Genomic DNA, 17,916 nt, shown 5'->3' on the forward strand with positions numbered 1-17,916 from the left:
CAGCCAATCATCAGTGTGTAAGTGCTGTGCTTGTTGAGTGTCCTTCTGTATAATCGTGCTGAAAGTCTGAAATAGCATTGTATCTGGTCAAATAAAAACAATTCTAGAAGTTTACTAAGGGTTGGTAACAGACTGATTAGTCGGCTGTTTGAGCCAGTAATGGGGGCTTTACTATTCTTGGGTAGAGGAATGACTTTAGCTTATCTCCAGGCCTAAGGGCACACACTTTCTAATCGTCTTAAATTGAAAACGTGGCAAATAGGAATGGTAATATTGTTCGCTATTATACTCAGTAATTTTCCATACAGATTGTCCGATCCCGGTGGCTTGTCATTGTTGATAGGCAACAATTATTTCACCTCTTCCACACTGACTTTACGGATTTCAAAAGTACAATTCTAGTCTTTCATAATTTGGTCAGATATACTTGTTAGCATTTGTTGCCAAGTTTGCTTATCTTGTCAATGAAAAAGTCATTAAAGTAGTTGGCAATATCAGTATGTTTTGTGATGAATGAGCCATCCAATTAAATTAATTTCATTTAAGGTGCTCCAAAGCGTTTTACTATCATTCTTTATATAATTTCTCTTTGTTTGATAGTTTAGTTGATTTTTAATTTAGTCACATGATTTCTTAATTTGCAGTACGTTTGCCAATCAATTGGGCAGCCATACCTTTTTTCTCATCCCTCTCAACGATACCATTTTTCAATTCCTCATCAATCCAAGGAGATTTAACCGTTGTTACAGTCATTTTCTTAATGTGTGCATGCTTATTAGTAACTGGAATAAGCAATTTCATAAATCTGTCAAGTGCAGTGTCTGGCTCCTTCTCAATACATACCACAGACCAGCAAATATTATTTACATCATCAACATATGAATCACTACAAAACTTATTGTATGACCTTTTTATACACTATATTAGGCCCAGCCTTTGGAACTTTGGTTTTCCTAGATTTGGCTATTATATTGTGATCACTACATCCTATGGATTTGGATACTGCTTCAAAGCAAATTTCTGCAGAAATAGTAAAGATGTGATCAATACATGTTGATGATTTCATTCCTGTGCAGTTTGTAAATACCCTAGAAGGTTGACTGAGAACCTGAACCAGGTTGCAGGCACTGGTTACAGAAGTTTTTTCTTGAGTGGGCAGCTTGATGAGAGCCAGTCTTCAGGCTAGGGTCTATTTTTCTCAAATTCCGCCTGGCTGACGTGCCCAAAGTAAACTGCCTGTTACTCAGGCCCAGAAGCCAGGATATGCATATAATTGGTACCATTGGATAGAAAACCCTTTGACGTTTGTATAAATGTTACAATAATGTATGAGACTATAACACAATTGATATGGTAGGAGAAAATCTAAAGAAAAACCAATCAGCAATGTTTTTCTTTGAGATCCCATGCTCTTAAATTACAAAGTATAGGGACAATGTTAAATCCAGCTCCCAGATTGCAATTCCTATGGCTTCCATTAGATGTCAACAGTCTTTGTCAAAGGTTTCAGGCTTGTTTCTTCCCAAACGAGGAAGAATTCTGAGTTTTGATACAGGAACCCATAGTTGGAAATCAGTCTGAGAGATGAGAGATGAAGATATGAAGAGGACGCGCGCCTGCTAATTTAGCTATTCTATTGAACATGCTTCTTTCCGTATGAAATATTATAGTTTAATTACATTTTAGGGTACCTAAGGATTAGATAGAAACATAGTTTGACTTGTTTTAACCTCTCTGGGATATGTGGGACGCTAGCATCCCACCTGGCCAAAAGCCAGGGAAAATGTAGAGCGCCAAATTCAAATAAATTACCATACAAATCTAACTTTCATTAAATCACACATGCAAGATAGCAAATTAAAGCTACACCTGTTGTGAATCCAGCCAACATGTCAGATTTCAAAAAGGCTTTTCGGCGAAAGCAAACGATGCTATTATCTGAGGATAGCACCTCCGTAAACAAAGAGAGAAAGCATATTTCAACCCTGCAGGCGCGACACAAAACGCAGAAATAAAAATATAATTCATGCCTTACCTTTGACGAGCTTTGACCAGAAAAACACTGGTTCCAACTTGCGCAACGTGACTACAAAATATCTCAAAAGTTACCTATAAACTTTGCCAAAAGATTTCAAACTACTTTTGTAATACAACTTTAGGCATTTTGTAAAGTAAATAATCGATAAAATTGAAGACGGGATGATCTGTGTTCAATACAGGAGGAAAACAAACAGTAGCTAGCTTTCTGTTCATGCGCCTCTATCTAACAAACAGTACACTTCAAATGACCCTTGTTCAAGATGGCTGTACTTCTTCATTACACAAAGGAATAACCTCAACCAATTTCTAAAGACTGTTGACATCCAGTGGAAGCGATAGGAACTGCAAGAAGGTCCCTTAGAAATGGATTCCTGGATAGAAACTGGATTCCCAATGAAAACTCATTGAAACGAGAGTGAGCTAAAAAACAAAATCTGAATGGTTTGTTCTCGGGATTTCGCCTGCTAAATAAGTTCTGTTATACTCACAGACGTGATTCAAACAGTTTTAGAAACTTCAGAGTGTTTTCTATCCAAATCTACTAATAATATGCATATCTTATCTTCTGGGGATGAGTAGCAGACAGTTGTATTTGGACATGCATTTCATCCGGACGTGAAATTACTGCCCCCTGTCACCAAGAAGTTAACAAAGTTTAGCGGTAGCTTTTTGGATTCCTTTCTCTGCATATTGAACGAGTAGATTACTCAAATTGATGGCGCCAACTAAACTGACTTTTGGGGATATAAAGAAGGATTTTATCTAACAAAACGACCATACATGTTGTAGCTAGGACCCTTTGGATTGAAAATCAGAGGAAGATTTTCAAAAAGTAAGTGAATATTTAATCGCTATTTGTGATTTTATGAAAAATGGTTGGTTGAAAAATGTGTTGATGTGAGGCGCCGTCCTCAAACAATCGCATGATATGCTTTCGCTGCTTTCGCTATTGTAAATCAGACAATGGAGTTAGATTAACAAGAATTGATGCTTTTAACCGATATAAGATACTTGCATGTTCATAAATGTTTAATAGCCATCATATTTATGATTATTTTTTTGAATTGCGCGCCCTCCAATTTCACCGGAAGTTATCGACAGGTGTCCCGCTAGCGGGAAACCTAGCCTTAAGAAGATGAATTAATTAAATTACCCCAGAAAATATACTTCTCTGTTGATATCACATACATTATCAAGTATTTCACACATATTATCCAGATACCGACTGTTAGCACTTGGTGGTCTATAGTAGCTTCCCACAATAATGTGCTTTAGGTGAGGCAGATGAACCTGTAGCCATATGACTTCAACAGTATTTATTGACATTAGATCGTCTCTAAGCTTTACAGGAATATGGTTCTGAATATTGACCGCAACACCGCCCCATTAGCATGTCTGTCTTTTCAATAGATGTTATATTATGAAATGTATTGCTACCACTGTATCATCAAAGGTATTATCTAAGTTTCAGAAATAGTCAGAATATGAATGTCATCTGTTACAAGCAAGTTATTGACTTCATGGACCTTGTTTCTCTAGCTACATGTGTTAATATGGGCTACTTTCAGCACTTTTCTGGGTTGCTTGATTGTTTTTAATGCTTTACTGGGAAGAAGTATCCTTGCTCATGTTATTTATATTAGAGCTGATAGTGCTGGGTGAGCTGCACAAAGTGGTCTTCCTACTAGGGCACACCGCCTCAGTGTAACTCTGGTTCATAGACTCATGATTACTGCAGACAGTAGCTGTAGGATCAACAGATCAACAGCGGTATTCATGGCAGTTAGGAGGACATAAATTAAGTTACTTACATTTTGTCTGCCAACGGCCCTAAGATTATGTACATTTGATGCAGCATTATGACGACTCATTGTCACAATGATAGGGATTAACTGAGCTGGTCTTGGGTCATTGATAAGTCATTGTTTCAACGCAGCCTTGAAATGTGTGGACAGAGTCCAGGAGCCAAAATGATTTCTGTAGAGTATATTCTGTTTCCAGAAGGTGTCAAAGTTATCAGAAGATAGCCCTGTTTGGTAAAAGACCAAGTCCATATTATGGTAAGAACAGCTCAAATAAGCAAAGAGAAACGACAGTCCATCATTACTTTAAAACATGAAGATCAGTCAAAGAGGAACATTTCAATAACTTTGAAAGTTTCTTCAAGTGCAGTTGCAAAAACCATCAAGGCAATGATGAAACTGGCTCTCATGAGGACCGCCACAGGCAAGGAAGACCCAGAGAGAGTTACCTCTGCTGATGAGGATAAGTTCATTAGAGTTACCAGTCTAAATAAATGCGTTCAAGTAAAAAACATATCTCAACATCGACTGCGTGAATCAGGCCTTCATGGTCGGATTACTACAAAAAAAAGCTACTAAAGGACACCAATAAGAAGAGACTTGATTGGGCCAAGAAACACAAGCAATTGTCCTTTAGACCGGTGGAAATATGTCCATTGGTCCAAATTTCAAATTTCAAAAAAGTCTAAATTTGAGATTTGTGGTTCCAACCTCCATGTCTTTGTGAGACGCAGAGTAGGTGAACGGATGATCTCCGCATGTGTGGTTCCCACTGTGAAGCATGGACGAGGTGGTGTGATGGTGCTTTGCTGATTTTGTGATTTATTTAGAATTCAAGGTACACTTAACCAGCATGGCTACCACCGCATTCTGCAGCAATACGCCATCCCATCTGGTTTGCGCTAAGTGGGACTATCATTTGTTTTTCAACAGGATAATGACCCACCACACCTCCAGGCTGTGTAAGGTCTATTTGACCAAGAAGGAGAGTGTGGGAGTGCTGCATCAGATGACTTGGCCTCCATAATCACCCGACCTCAACCCAATTGAGATGGTTTGGGATGAGTTGGACTACATAGTGGAGGAAAAGCAGCCAACAAGTTCTCAGCATATGTGGGAACTCCTTCAAGACTGTTGGAAAAGCATTCCAGGTGAAGCTGGTTGAGAGAATGCCAAGAGTGTGCAAAACTGTCATCAAGGCAAAGGGTGGTTACTTCGAAGAATCTAACATTTATATTTTTAACAGTTTGTTGGTTTCTACATGATTCCATATGTGTTATTTCACAGTTTTGATGTCTTCCTTGTTATTCCAACAGTCATGTCAAACATAGTAAAAATGAAGAAAACCATTGAATGAGTAGGTGTGTCCACACTTTTGACTGGTACTGTATATCTTTTTAACAAATATTTCAAGTGCTGCTACTTCAAGATATAGTGTAGAGTTATAGTCTTCTCTACCTCCTGGGGAACTTGTGAAAGTACTGCTCTATTCCGGGAAAAGCAGAACCACGCAGTCCTGTCCATGCAAATCTCAGTTTCACTCCCAGAGCTACCATTCTAGTTTCAGTTTCAAAGCCTGGACTGGGCCAGATGTGAGTTGGTGGACTAGTTTTACCGTAACCTCTATGGTGGACTAAAGGAGGGTGACTTTCTTACAATGAATAAACCACCATGTAATAGATAACATAAGATGCGTATTACTAAAGACAGCCATTGACAGTTACTGATGTGTCTAATGTCTGAGCTCCACATCTTTTTACTTTCATACAGGAGGTCGTGGGGGCTGAAATGTTTAGATTTTTAATGAGCAAATCTGAAGAGATAGCCTTTTGGCTTCTGTTACTCAGTGTGTTTACTTTTGTAGGTACACTTAGGTGTCATGCCTATATAGCAATAATCATCTGTAATTTAATCAGGATACTGATGATGATTTTTCTCCTCTTAGCCCCTGCAGTACATCCCATCTGTAGCACTGTGCAGTCTGACTGAGGGAGGTTTATGTACGGCTCTATATCACTGTGTGAACACATTGGGATTGTAGAAACTGTACAAACAATAAACTTGATGTTGGGGTCTGTGAAGAGAGAGAGCAGCAGTTACATTTTAGTAATTTAGCAAACCCTCTTCAACAGAGTAATTTACAGTAATGAGTGCATACAATTTTCATACTGGTTCCCCATGGGAACCAAACCCACAACCATTGCATTGCAAGCGCCATGCTCTACCAACTGAGCTACACAGGACCAGTTAGCTTCTTTCTACATAGACAATCCTGGAACCAGAGGGTGGCTATTTAGGGTTCAGGTGATATTTAGACTTGAGGCTCTTTGTACTCTGGTTTATGGAGTTTATTACTATGTTATAACATCAGTAAATATGGTTGAAATCTCGCTTGAAATGCACTATTCAGCAGGGGGCCATGACTGGGGTATTTACTCTGAAATAATGTGAGGCATTATTACACACATAATTATGCAGTCCATAAAATGCCATGTTTGCATTGGAAATAATCCAGATTTTTCAAAGCAGATGTGGAATAATAAATGATCAAATGGGTCAAAATTGTACGAACTAGAGTAAAATGTTCAAGGGGGTTAATACTTTCTATAGATAATATAATTCCGAGACATGTTTAAGTATTTATGGGTTACCACTTCAGGAATGCTATGGTCACAGTATATGAGTTGACCGAGGAACAACGAACACCATCAATGAGTGCTGAGAACAGAATTAGTTTCAACGGATATCTCACCTTGCTATATAACATTTGAGTATGCAAAAAGTAGGTGGCTTTACGTCCAGATTTCTAGTGGCTACTTACTGCGGGGCTCCAGACAATCTGTTCAGGATAAAATAGGATTTGGTCTCAGTCTCCCCCCAGTGGTTAGAGCTGGTAACAACAGAAACCTCAGTGTTTCGGTGAACCTAGATAGAGGTTAAACCTTTTTATGGCTGCAGGGGCAGTATTGAGTAGCTTGGATGAAACGGTGCCCATTGTAAACGGCCAGCTCCTCAGTCTCAGTTGCTAATATTTGCATATTATTATTATTAGAAAACACTCTGAAGTTTCTAAAACTGTTTTGAATTATGTCTGTGAGTATAACAGAACTCATATAGCAGGCAAAAACCTGAGAAATTCCACTTCCTGTTTTTTTTCTGAGGTGGCAGATTTTCAACCAAGCTCTCATTGAAATTACAGCGAGATATGGATGAGTTTTCACTTCCTACGCCTTCCACTAGATGTCAACAGTCAATAGAACTTTGTCTGATGACTCTAATGTGAAGGGGGGTCAAATGACACAGGAAATAGTCACCACTGCCACGAGTTGACCATGCATTCACCAAGCGCGTTCACAGGGGAAGGACTTGCTTTCCACCGGTCATCTGCAGTCATTCTAATTCTCCGGTTGGAACATTATTCAAGATATATGTAAACAACATTCTAAAGATTGATTCAGTACATCGTTTGACATGTTTCTACTGGCTGTTACGGAACTTTTGGACATTTTGTCATGTTATAGTGGACGCGCTTTGTGACTTTGGAATTGTTTGCCAAACGCGCTAACCAAAGTAGCTAATTGGACATAAATAACGGACATTTTCGAACAAATCATGCATTTATTGTGGACCTGGGATTCCTAGGACTGCATTCTGATGAAGTTCAGCAAAGGTAAGGAACCATTTGTCATGTATTTTCTGGTTTCTGTTAACTCCAACATGGCGGCTAATTTGGCTTCTGTTCTGAGCGCCGTCTCAGATTATTGCATGTGTTGCTTTTTCCGTAAACTTTTTTGAAATTCTGACACAGCGGTTGCATTGAGGAGAGGTATATCTAAGGTTCTATGTGTATAACTTGTATTATCATCTCCATTTATGATGAGTATTTCTGTTGAAACGATGTGGCTATGCAAAATCACTTGATGTTTTTGGAACTAGTGAATCTAAAAAGCCAATGTAAACTCAGATTTTTTTATATAAATATGAAATATGAACAAGACATGCATGTATTGTGTAACATGAAGTCCTATGAGTGTCATCTGATGAAGATAATTCAAGGTTAGCGATTAATTTGATCTTTATTTCTGCTTTATGTGAATGCTATATTTCGCTGGAAAATGGCTGTGCTTATTGTGGTTTGGTGGAGACCTAACATAACCGTTTGCTTTCACTGAAAAACCTATTTGAAATCTGACACTTTGGTGGGATTAACAACAAGATTACCTTTAAAATGATAGAAGACACATGTATGTTTTAGGAACTGTAATTATGAGATTTCTGTGGTTTGAATTTGGTGCCCTCTATTTTCACTGGTAGTTGTCATATCGATCCCGGTATTGGGATTGCAGCCATAACAAGTTAAATTTACTGCAATAAGTTAATATCAACATGAAAAGTATAAACATCAGAAAGTGAAACATGAGAAAGTTTCCTGTCGTAGCACTGATGGAATTTATTCCTCATTCCAACGACACTGCTCTGGGGTCTTGACTTTCCAACGACACTGCTCTGGGGTCTTGATTTTCCAACGACACTGCTCTGGGGTCTTGACTTTCCAACGACACTGCTCTGGGGTCTTGACTTTCCAACGACACTGCTCTGGGGTCTTGACTTTCCACCCACACTGCTCTGGGGTCTTGACTTTCCAACGACACTGCTCTGGGGTCTTGATTTTCCAACGACACTGCTCTGGGGTCTTGACTTTCCAACGACACTGCTCTGGGGTCTTGACTTTCCAACGACACTGCTCTGGGGTCTTGACTTTCCACCCACACTGCTCTGGGGTCTTGACTTTCCAACGACACTGCTCTGGGGTCTTGACTTTCCAACAACACTGCTCTGGGGTCTTGACTTTCCAACGACACTGGTCTGGGGTCTTGACTTTCCAACGACACTGCTCTAGAATCTTGATTTTCCAACGACACTGCTCTGGGGTCTTGATTTTACAACGACACTGCTCTGGGGTCTTGATTTTACAACGACACTGCTCTAGGGTCTTGACTTTCCAATCATACTGCTCTGGGGTTTTGGAGTACCCTTTGTCATTCATCTTTTCTGATATGTCCATGTAGAAGGGGCCGTTGTGGACAGGGTCTGAACCTCATCCTCCCCCCAGATGTCAATGTGGGCCAGGGGCTCAGTACCGGACCATGAGCCTGGTGTGGTCCTCTCAGAACTGGTGTAGTTGTCCTCTTCTGTAGACTCTAAATAAAAAACAGTCCAATAACATGAAAGTTTCCCTGTTTAGACATGGAAAAGGTACTTGTGTTGAGGGGACGGCACCTACAGTTGAAGCAGTAGCTACATTTTAAATAACAAACAGGGTTCAATCTGACATACCCATGCAGGGTGTCATCATAAAGCTTGCATAGTATGAAATAAGATGAACTAGTACCTTGAAGTGGGTCACTGTTTGATTATTCTGATATTTGTCTGTCATCACTGTGCTGGTGGAGGGAGGCTACCTCTCAAGTATCTGCTTCAAAATATTGTAGAACTTAAAATCAACATGCTCAGACCCAGTGTCAAGTAATTATTTGATCAGTGTTCATAAATTCCAATTATATTTATCTGTCTGATACCCAGAGTTTGTAAAGTTCTGGTCTTAAATAAAACAGACAGAATTCCCAGCTCACAATTGATCAGGTTCCAATTTATTTCCGAGAGCTCCCAAGTTTTCACAAATCCATTCCTTCTTATATCATCCTAAACTACGCACACAAATACACACCAACAAGGATTTTCTCATGAGTAACCACAGTTTATAACCCCTCAACTGACCGTTCCAGGCTCCCCCAGACACCATAACTCTGGAAGAGCCCTCCCTGTCCTCTCTTATCTCCACATACATTCCTTTCTTCCTAGGTACATGCCATATAAGCCCTTCCTAATGGACAAACATTATTTAATACTACAAGAAAGACAGGGTAGAATTCTTGCCAGTTATAGTGCAGTATACCTCATTTAGTCATTATTGAGAAAAATCCCATAACACCCAGATGAATTAGGAACATAACAGGTAGAGAGAGATTGCAAAATTAGAATCAATCTGCAATCCAATTCACATTAGCTAAATTACAAATGTATTAATAACAGAAACTGAAATGCAATGGTTACCTGATGGCTTCCTCACACTGCCAATAGCTGGCTTTCAAGCGCTTTATCCTTGTGTGGCACTGCTCTGCAGTTCTGTAATTAGTACGGATGTTGAGCTTTTCTGAAATCTCTGAGTATATGTGGCTGTTGTGCAGGCAGCGCTTCAGGTTCTGCTGCACAGTGTCGTCTCCCCAGAGCTCCAGGAGGATCACCGTCTTGCCGTCCACACAGAGGATCTTCTTCCTGTTCTCTGGCACGCCCACCATAGCCCCTGGATGGATCAGAGTCTGCCAAATCCCAAACCATCCACTCACCCTTATAGAGTCCTGCTCACAGATATCAAAGAATGAGTCAGATATTCTAGGTTGAGTTTCTTCCCCGTCCTTACATACCCATACAGGGGTCTTCAAGTTGATGTTATTATATTTTACTAGTGAAAGTAAAAAAATAAATAAAGATTAAACACCAGGTTAAACAAACAAAGGTGTTATTATTTGTGACCTAAATTTCGAATCACACATTAGGAATGTGACCAAAATAGCTTTTTACCACCTGAAGAACATTTCCAAGGTGCGGCCTTTTCTCTCTTATGCTGATACAGAGAATCTCATCCATGCTTTTATTACAAGCATGCTTGACTATTGTAATGCTCTCCCGTGTGGAATACCCAAGAAATCCATAGGTCAACTGCAGCATGCTGAATGCATACAGAATGCTTCAGCACAGGTACTGACCAAGACCAGACGGAGAGCACACACTACACCGGTTTTAAAGTCTCTGCACTGGTTCCCTGTGAGTTTTAGAATACATGTTAAGATTGTTTCTTAAATCAATCCATTATTGTGCACCCCAATACATGACAAACATGCTTTTAAGTTATGTACTCAGTAGGTCCCTCAGATCCTCGGGCACTGGCTTTTTAACTATCCCAAAGCCTAGGACCAAGAGGCATGGAGAGGCAGCCTTAAAATATAATGCCCACAACCTCTGGAATAGACTTCCAGAGAACGTGAATGGGGCCGAAACTGTGGACATATTTAAAAGAGGTCTTAAAAATATATTTTTAGATTTGCTTTTCCTTAGGGTGCTTTATAGTTCTTTAGTGTCTATCATTCTTGTGTTTTTTATCTTATGTTTGCTGTGTAGTAAATGTTTCAGCTTTTATTTTCATTGTTTTTTGTTTGTTTTTTCCTGTGAAGCACATTGTGTTGCATTCCATGTCTGAAATGTTCTGTATAAATAAAACTTTATTTGATTTGATTGTATTATACTTCTACTGCAGTACTATAACTCCCTATTGTATTATGCTAGTACTTCAGCACTTTCAGTCCATATTGTATTTTACTAGTACTTCAGTACTATCAGTCCCTATTGTATTGTATTTTACTAGCACTTCAGCACTATCAGTCCATATTGTATTTTACTAGTACTTCAGTACTATCAGTCCCTATTGTATTATACTTGTACTTCAGAACTATAAGGGTGGTACTGAGAGTGCTCTGTGTGTGAAGGTGCTCACTCTTGTGTGAAGGAGGTTTTCTTCACCAGAATTAATCACTGTGTTGGACTTTTGAAAGCGGTGCAAAATTGGTCCTGAAAAGTAAGTAAATTGTTATCCTCTTCACCAGAGTAAGTCAATTGTTATCATCTTCTCCAGAAGAAAGACTTTTAGGCTATATCTTTTTAGAGATATATGTAGACACATTGGTATATTTTTAGAGGGTGGTGTCACTGAAGTTAGAGAATTGTTCACATATCAGCAAGTGTATTTATCAATAAAACCATATCTATTGTAATTATAAAAATAGCACATTTTGATATACAGTAGTGCGTCAGCTTATTGTTCTGTCAAGATGTAGAAACGACTATTTATATAATATAAGAAACACTTTGTATTGTATTCATAGTAGATGTTAACACTGACATACTTTAAAGGTGAACCTCATCTATAGTTTTGAATAGTATTTTGAGGTCATTGTGGCTTGTGTCTCAGAGTAGATTTGACAAAATTGATATGGAGTTTTACACTGTGAATATTAAACCTGATTCTTAAATCTGAATATGTGATATCTGTTTACTGCATGTCTTTGTAGATTCAGGGATTTCCCCGACACATTAAGCCTAGTTCTGGACTAAAAAGCAACCTCAATGTATAATCTCCATTGAAACAGATTTTTAGTCTCGGACAAGGCTTCATCTGTGTCTGGTAAACCCACTTTTAGTGTTTTGTTGCTCTTGGTATGCTAAACTGTAGAGCATGAATGTAACATACATTTTATATGATGGATTTGTTTGTCAACAAAATATTTTCAGAGTTTCTTTTAGCCTATATCTTCATAGATGAAGTGTTTTGTTGTTGTCAGTTGTTCTCAGTACTGTAGCTAGTTGTTAATCATGTGTGTATTGCCTCCCCTCCCTCTCTTCTCCTAATGTTATTGAGTAGTAGTAGTAGCTGACTCTCTCCTTTCAACTCCTCTCCTAATACATTCCATTATACAGTAGTAGTACTAGCTGACCCTCCTCTCTCATCTCTCCTCTTCTCCAGCTGGTCCCTCTGGTAGGTCCAGTGTCTCTGTTCCCCCCGTCCTCTGAACAGCTCTCTTGGGGCTCGGCCACACTGGACTGCCTGCTGAGTGGCTACTCCCCCCAGGAGGCGATGGTGAGCTGGGAGGTGAACAGGGCGGAGGTGAAGAAGGGGGTCCTGACCACCACAGAAGAAGAGAAGGGTGGTCGCTACAGCCGTAGCAGCACCCTGACCCTGAGCAAGGTACGCTGGGAAGAGGGAGAGATGTACACCTGCAGGGTCGCCCATGACGACACCAGTTATTCGGCTGCCTTCCGGAGAAGTCACTGTAGTGTCTAGAGACTGGAGAGGAAATTGTAGGGGGCAAGAGAGTCCCCACATGGTGCTAGTTCTGGAAACAGTGTTTTAGAGTTGAATGTTATAGTATAATAGTGAATAATATCAGTAGCGCTGTGTGATAAATGAACAATTTTGAGATGAAGTTGTTCATGTCATCTAGTTCAAATAAAGCTTTTTTTATTTAGAGAATACCCCAAATAATTACTATAATCATGATTCCAGTGATCACTATCTCATGAATATGCAGCACATTTCATAGTAATTTACATCAATCAGCTTCTTTTATAATTTCAGCATTGAAGCAAATATCTACTCATGTTTTAAACAGAATGAAAACGGCATCCTATCCAACAAAGACTATACAATCATTTCTACTGCTGAATGATCCTGTTATACTGTAGCTCCAATACCAGTGATGATAATTAGTGATATTTGATAATAAACCTTTGAGATCTGCTGTCAGAACTCACACTGCTAAACAGTTACTGTCATAACATATATACTCAGAAAAAAAAGAAATGTCCCTTTTTTAGGACCCTGTCTTTCAAAGATCATTCGTAAAAATCCAAGTAACTTCACAGATCGTCATTGCAATGGGTTTAAACACTGTTTCCCATGCTTGTTCAATGAACCATAAACAACTAATGAACATGCACCTGTGGAGCGGTCGTTAAGACACTAACAGCTTACAGACGGTAGGCAATTAAGGTCACAGTTATGAAAACTTAGGACACTAAAGAGGCCTTTCTAATGACTCTGAAAAACACCAAAAGAAAGATGCCCAGGGTCCCTGCTCATCTGAGTGAACGTGCCTTAGACATGCTGCAAGGAGGCATGCGGACTGCAGATGTGGCCAGGGAAATAAATTGCAATGTCTGTACTGTGAGACGCCTAAGACAGCACTACAGGGAGACAGGACGGGCAGCTGATCGTCCTCGCAGTAGCAGACCACGTGTAATAACACCTGCACACCTGCACCTGCATCTGCCACATCCGAACATCACACCTGCGGGACAGGTACAGGATGGCAACAACAATTGCCCGAGTTACACCAGGAACGCACAATCCCTCCATCAGTGCTCACACTGTCCACAATAGGCTGAGAGAGGCTGGACTGAGGGCTTGTAGGCCTGTTGTAAGGCAGGTCCTCACCAGACATCACTAGCACCAACGTTGCCTATGGGCACAAACCCACCGTCGCTGGACCAGACAGGACTGGCAAAAGTGCTCTTCACTGATGAGACACGGTTTTGTCTCACAAGGGGTGATGGTCGGATTCACGTTTATTGTTGAAGGAATGAGCGTTACACCGAGACCTGTACTCTGGAGCAGGATTGATTTGATCTGGGGTGGTGTGTCACAGCATCATCGGACTGAGCTTGTTTTCATTGCAGGCAATCTCAACACTGTGCATTACTGGGAAGACATCCTCCTCCCTCATGTGGGTACCCTTCCTGCAGGCGCATCCTGACATGACCCTTCAGCATGACAATGCCACCAGCCATACTGCTCGTTCTGTGTGTGATTTCCACTGCCATGGCCAGTGAAGAGCCCGGATCTCAATCCCATTGAGCACATCTGGGACATTTTGGATCGGAGGGTGAGGGCTAGGGACATTCCCCCCAGAAATGTCTGGGAACTTGCAGGTGCCTTGGTGGAAGAGTGGGGTAACATCTCAGAGCAAGAACTGTCAAATCTGGTGCAGTCCACGAGGAGGAGATGCACTACAGTACTTAATGCAGCTGGTGGCCACCCCAGATATCAACTGTTACTTTTGATTTTGACCCCCCCTTTGTTCAGGGACATATTATTCAATTTCAGTTAGTCACATGTTTAGTTTATGTCTGTTGTTGGATCTTCTTATGTTCATACAAATATTTACACAGTTGACAGTGAGAGGACATTTCTTTTTTTGCTGAGTTTATATTTATAATGTTTTATTCCTAATATGGTGACAGTGCTGCTCTATTCTGGGACAAGCAGAACCACCCTGTCCTGTCTATGTAAATCTCAGTTTCACTCCATCAGTTGAACAGTTTCACTGAGTGAAATACACTGGACTGGACTAGATGTTAGGGAGTGGACAGGTTTGACATTTTATTTATTTTACCAGGTAAGTTGACTGAGAACACATTCTCATTTACAGCAACAATCTGGAGAATAGTTACAGGGGAGAGGAGGGGGATGAATGAGCCAATTGTAAGCTGGGGATGATTAGATGACTGTAAAGGTATGAGGGACAGCTTGGGAATTTAGCCAGGACACCAGGGTTAACACTTCTACTCTTATGATAAGTGCCATGGGATCTTTAATGACCTCAGAGAGTCAGGACACCCATTTCCGAAAGACGGCACCCTACACAGGGCAATGTCCCCAATCACTACGCTGGGGCATCGGGATATTTTTTATAGACCTGAGGAAAGAGTGCCCCTTACTGGCCCTCCAACACCACTTCCAGCAGCATCTGGTCTCCCATCCAGGGACTGACCAGGACCAACGCTGCTTTGCTTCTGGAGCAAGCCAGCAGTGGGATGCAGGGTGGTATGCTGCTGGTGACATCTATGGTGGAATTTGTAACATAGAAAATGGATATCATACTTTACGATAATAGTGTGTAGTTTGTCTCTACATAAATGTGTCTCAGGTTTGAGCCCAGTATCATGCCTCATTCACAGATCTAACAGCTCATTAATACATGCTAGATGATCACATCAATAATTGGTTGTGAAGCTCATGTAGGGATTTGGTTTGGGGAGCTGATGCTGATTCAACATCAGTAGATCTTACTCTACATACGGACTGGTAATGTGTTCCAAAACGTCTAATAACTTTTATATACACGTTCAGTTCATGACCAAAATAACAAGTTACAGCCATGATGATTTTTATTTTACCTTTATTTAACTAGGCAAGTCAGTTAAGAACAAATTCTTATTTTCAATGACGGCCTAGGAACAGTGGGTTAACGACAGGTTTGGGGCAGAACGACAGATTTGTACCTTGTCAGCTCGGGGGTTTGAATTTGAAACCTTCCGGTTACTAGTCCAACGTGCTAACCACTAGGCTACCCTGCCGCATGACTATGATGATGATGAAGACGATGATGATGACGTTGGACGTGTGATGACGTGTGATTTGTATGATACTTTCCAACCATTTTCAAAGTTTACCTCCTCTACTGATCAGTCTTCCATGTCACTGTCTTCCCCTCAGCACCTGGAATAAGTCCCTGTTGTAGCAGTAGAGTCACTGTGCAGTCTGACTGAGGGAGGTTTTTGTACGGCTCTGTATCACTGTGTGAACACTCCACCACTGTGGTAACTCTGACAATAGTAATCTCCTGCATCTTCAGCCTGGACTCCACTAATGGTCAGAGTGAAGTCACTCCCAGATCCACTGCCACTGAATCTAGATGGAGTCCCAGACTGACGTTGGTTGGAAGTGTGCATCAGGAGTTGAGGAGTTCCTCCAGGTTTCTGTTGATACCAGTGCAAATAGTGTCCATTGCCCTCACTGTATACAGCACTGCTGGTCTTACAGCTGAGACTGATTGAGTGTCCCACTGAAACAGTTTTCACTGCACGAGTCTGAGTCACAGTGACCTGGCCTCTGGACTCTGAAACAGAGATGAAATGTATCAATTAGCAATCAAATCAAATCAAGTCAAAGTTTATTTGTCACGTGCGCCGAATACAATAGGTGTAGGTAGACCTTACAGTGAAATGCTTACTTACAGGCTCTAACCAATATTGCAGAGGGAAAAAAAGTATGGTGTGTGTGTGGGGGTGTGTGTGGGTGTGTGTGTGTGTGTGTGTGTGTGTGTGTGTGTGTGTGTGTGTGTGTGTGTGTGTGCGTGTGTGTGTGTGTGTGTGTGTGTAAGTAAAGAAATAAAACAACAGTAAAAAGACATTTGAAAATAAGAGTAGCCATGCTATATACAGACACCGGTTAATCAGGCTTATTGAGGTAGTATGTACATGTGGGTATGGTTAAAGTGACTGTGCATATATGATGAACAGAGAATAGCAGTAGCGTAAAAAGAGGGGTTGGCGGGTGGTGGGACACAAAGCAGATAGCCCGGTTACCCAATATGCGGGAGCACTGTTTGGTCGGGCCAATTGAGGTAGTATGTTCATGAATGTATAGTTAAAGTGACGATGCATATAAGATAAACAGAATGTAGCAGCAGCGTAAAAGAGGGGTTGGGGGGGCACACAATGCAAATAGTCCGGGTAACCATTTGGTTACCTGTTCAGGAGTCTTATGGCTTGGGGGTAAAAACTGTTGAGAAGCCTTTTTTGTCCTAGACTTGGCATTCCGGTACCGCTTACCATGCGGTAGGAGAGAGAACTGTCTATGACTGGGGTGGCTGGGGTCTTTGACAATTTTCAGGGCCTTCCTCTGACACCGCCTGCTGTAGAGGTCATGGATGGCAGGCAGCTTTGCCCCTGTGATGTACTGGGCCGTACGCACCACCCTCTGAAGTGCCTTGCGGTCAGAGGCCGAGCAATTGCCGTACCAGGCAGTGATGCAACCGGTCAGGATGCTCTCAATGTTGCAGCTGTAGAACCTTTTGAGGATCTCAGGACCCATGCCAAATCTTTTTAGTTTCCTGAGGGGGAATAGGCTTTGTCGTGCCCTCTTCACGACTCTCTTGGTGTGTTTGGACCATTCTAGTTTATTGTTGATGTGGACACCAAGGAACTTGAAGCTCTCAACCTGATCCACTACAGCACCGTCGATGAGAATGGGGACGTACTGGGTGCTCCTTTTCCTGTAGTCCACAATCATCTCCTTAGTCTTGGATACGTTAAGGGATAGGTTGTTATTCTGGCACCACCTGGCCAGGCCTCTGACCTTCTCCCTATAGGCTGTCTCGTCGTTGTCGGTGATCAGGCCTACCACTGTTGTGTCGTCAGAAAACTTAATAATGGTGTTAGAGTCGTGCCTGGCCATGCAGTCATGGGTGAACAGGGAGTACAGGAGGGGACTGAGCACGCACCCCTGGGGAGCTCCAGTGTTGAGGATCAGCGTGGCAGATGTGTTGCTACAATAAATTGTTAATTAATTTGTCAACTTAGCATATTCACTAAAACTGTAATGGGATTATATATTTAT

At 41.1% G+C, this 17,916-nt stretch overlaps 1 protein-coding gene across 1 annotated transcript; it reads right to left on the bottom strand.

Moving 5' to 3' along the window:
* Window positions 1-7,440: 7,440 nt before the first annotated feature.
* LOC139400577 (involucrin-like) lies at window positions 7,441-10,145 on the bottom strand. Its single transcript, XM_071145347.1, has 2 exons — window positions 9,957-10,145; window positions 7,441-9,043 (listed from the first exon to the last, which is right to left on the bottom strand). Exon 2 carries the CDS (start codon window positions 8,905-8,907, stop codon window positions 8,293-8,295), a length of 615 nt encoding a protein of 204 aa, XP_071001448.1. The 5' UTR covers window positions 8,908-9,043; window positions 9,957-10,145; the 3' UTR covers window positions 7,441-8,292.
* Between the last annotated feature and the right edge of the window lie 7,771 nt (window positions 10,146-17,916).

This window comes from Oncorhynchus clarkii, unplaced genomic scaffold, assembly GCF_045791955.1.
Source record: "Oncorhynchus clarkii lewisi isolate Uvic-CL-2024 unplaced genomic scaffold, UVic_Ocla_1.0 unplaced_contig_4521_pilon_pilon, whole genome shotgun sequence".
In the NCBI taxonomy this organism is placed as follows: Eukaryota; Metazoa; Chordata; class Actinopteri; order Salmoniformes; family Salmonidae; genus Oncorhynchus; species Oncorhynchus clarkii.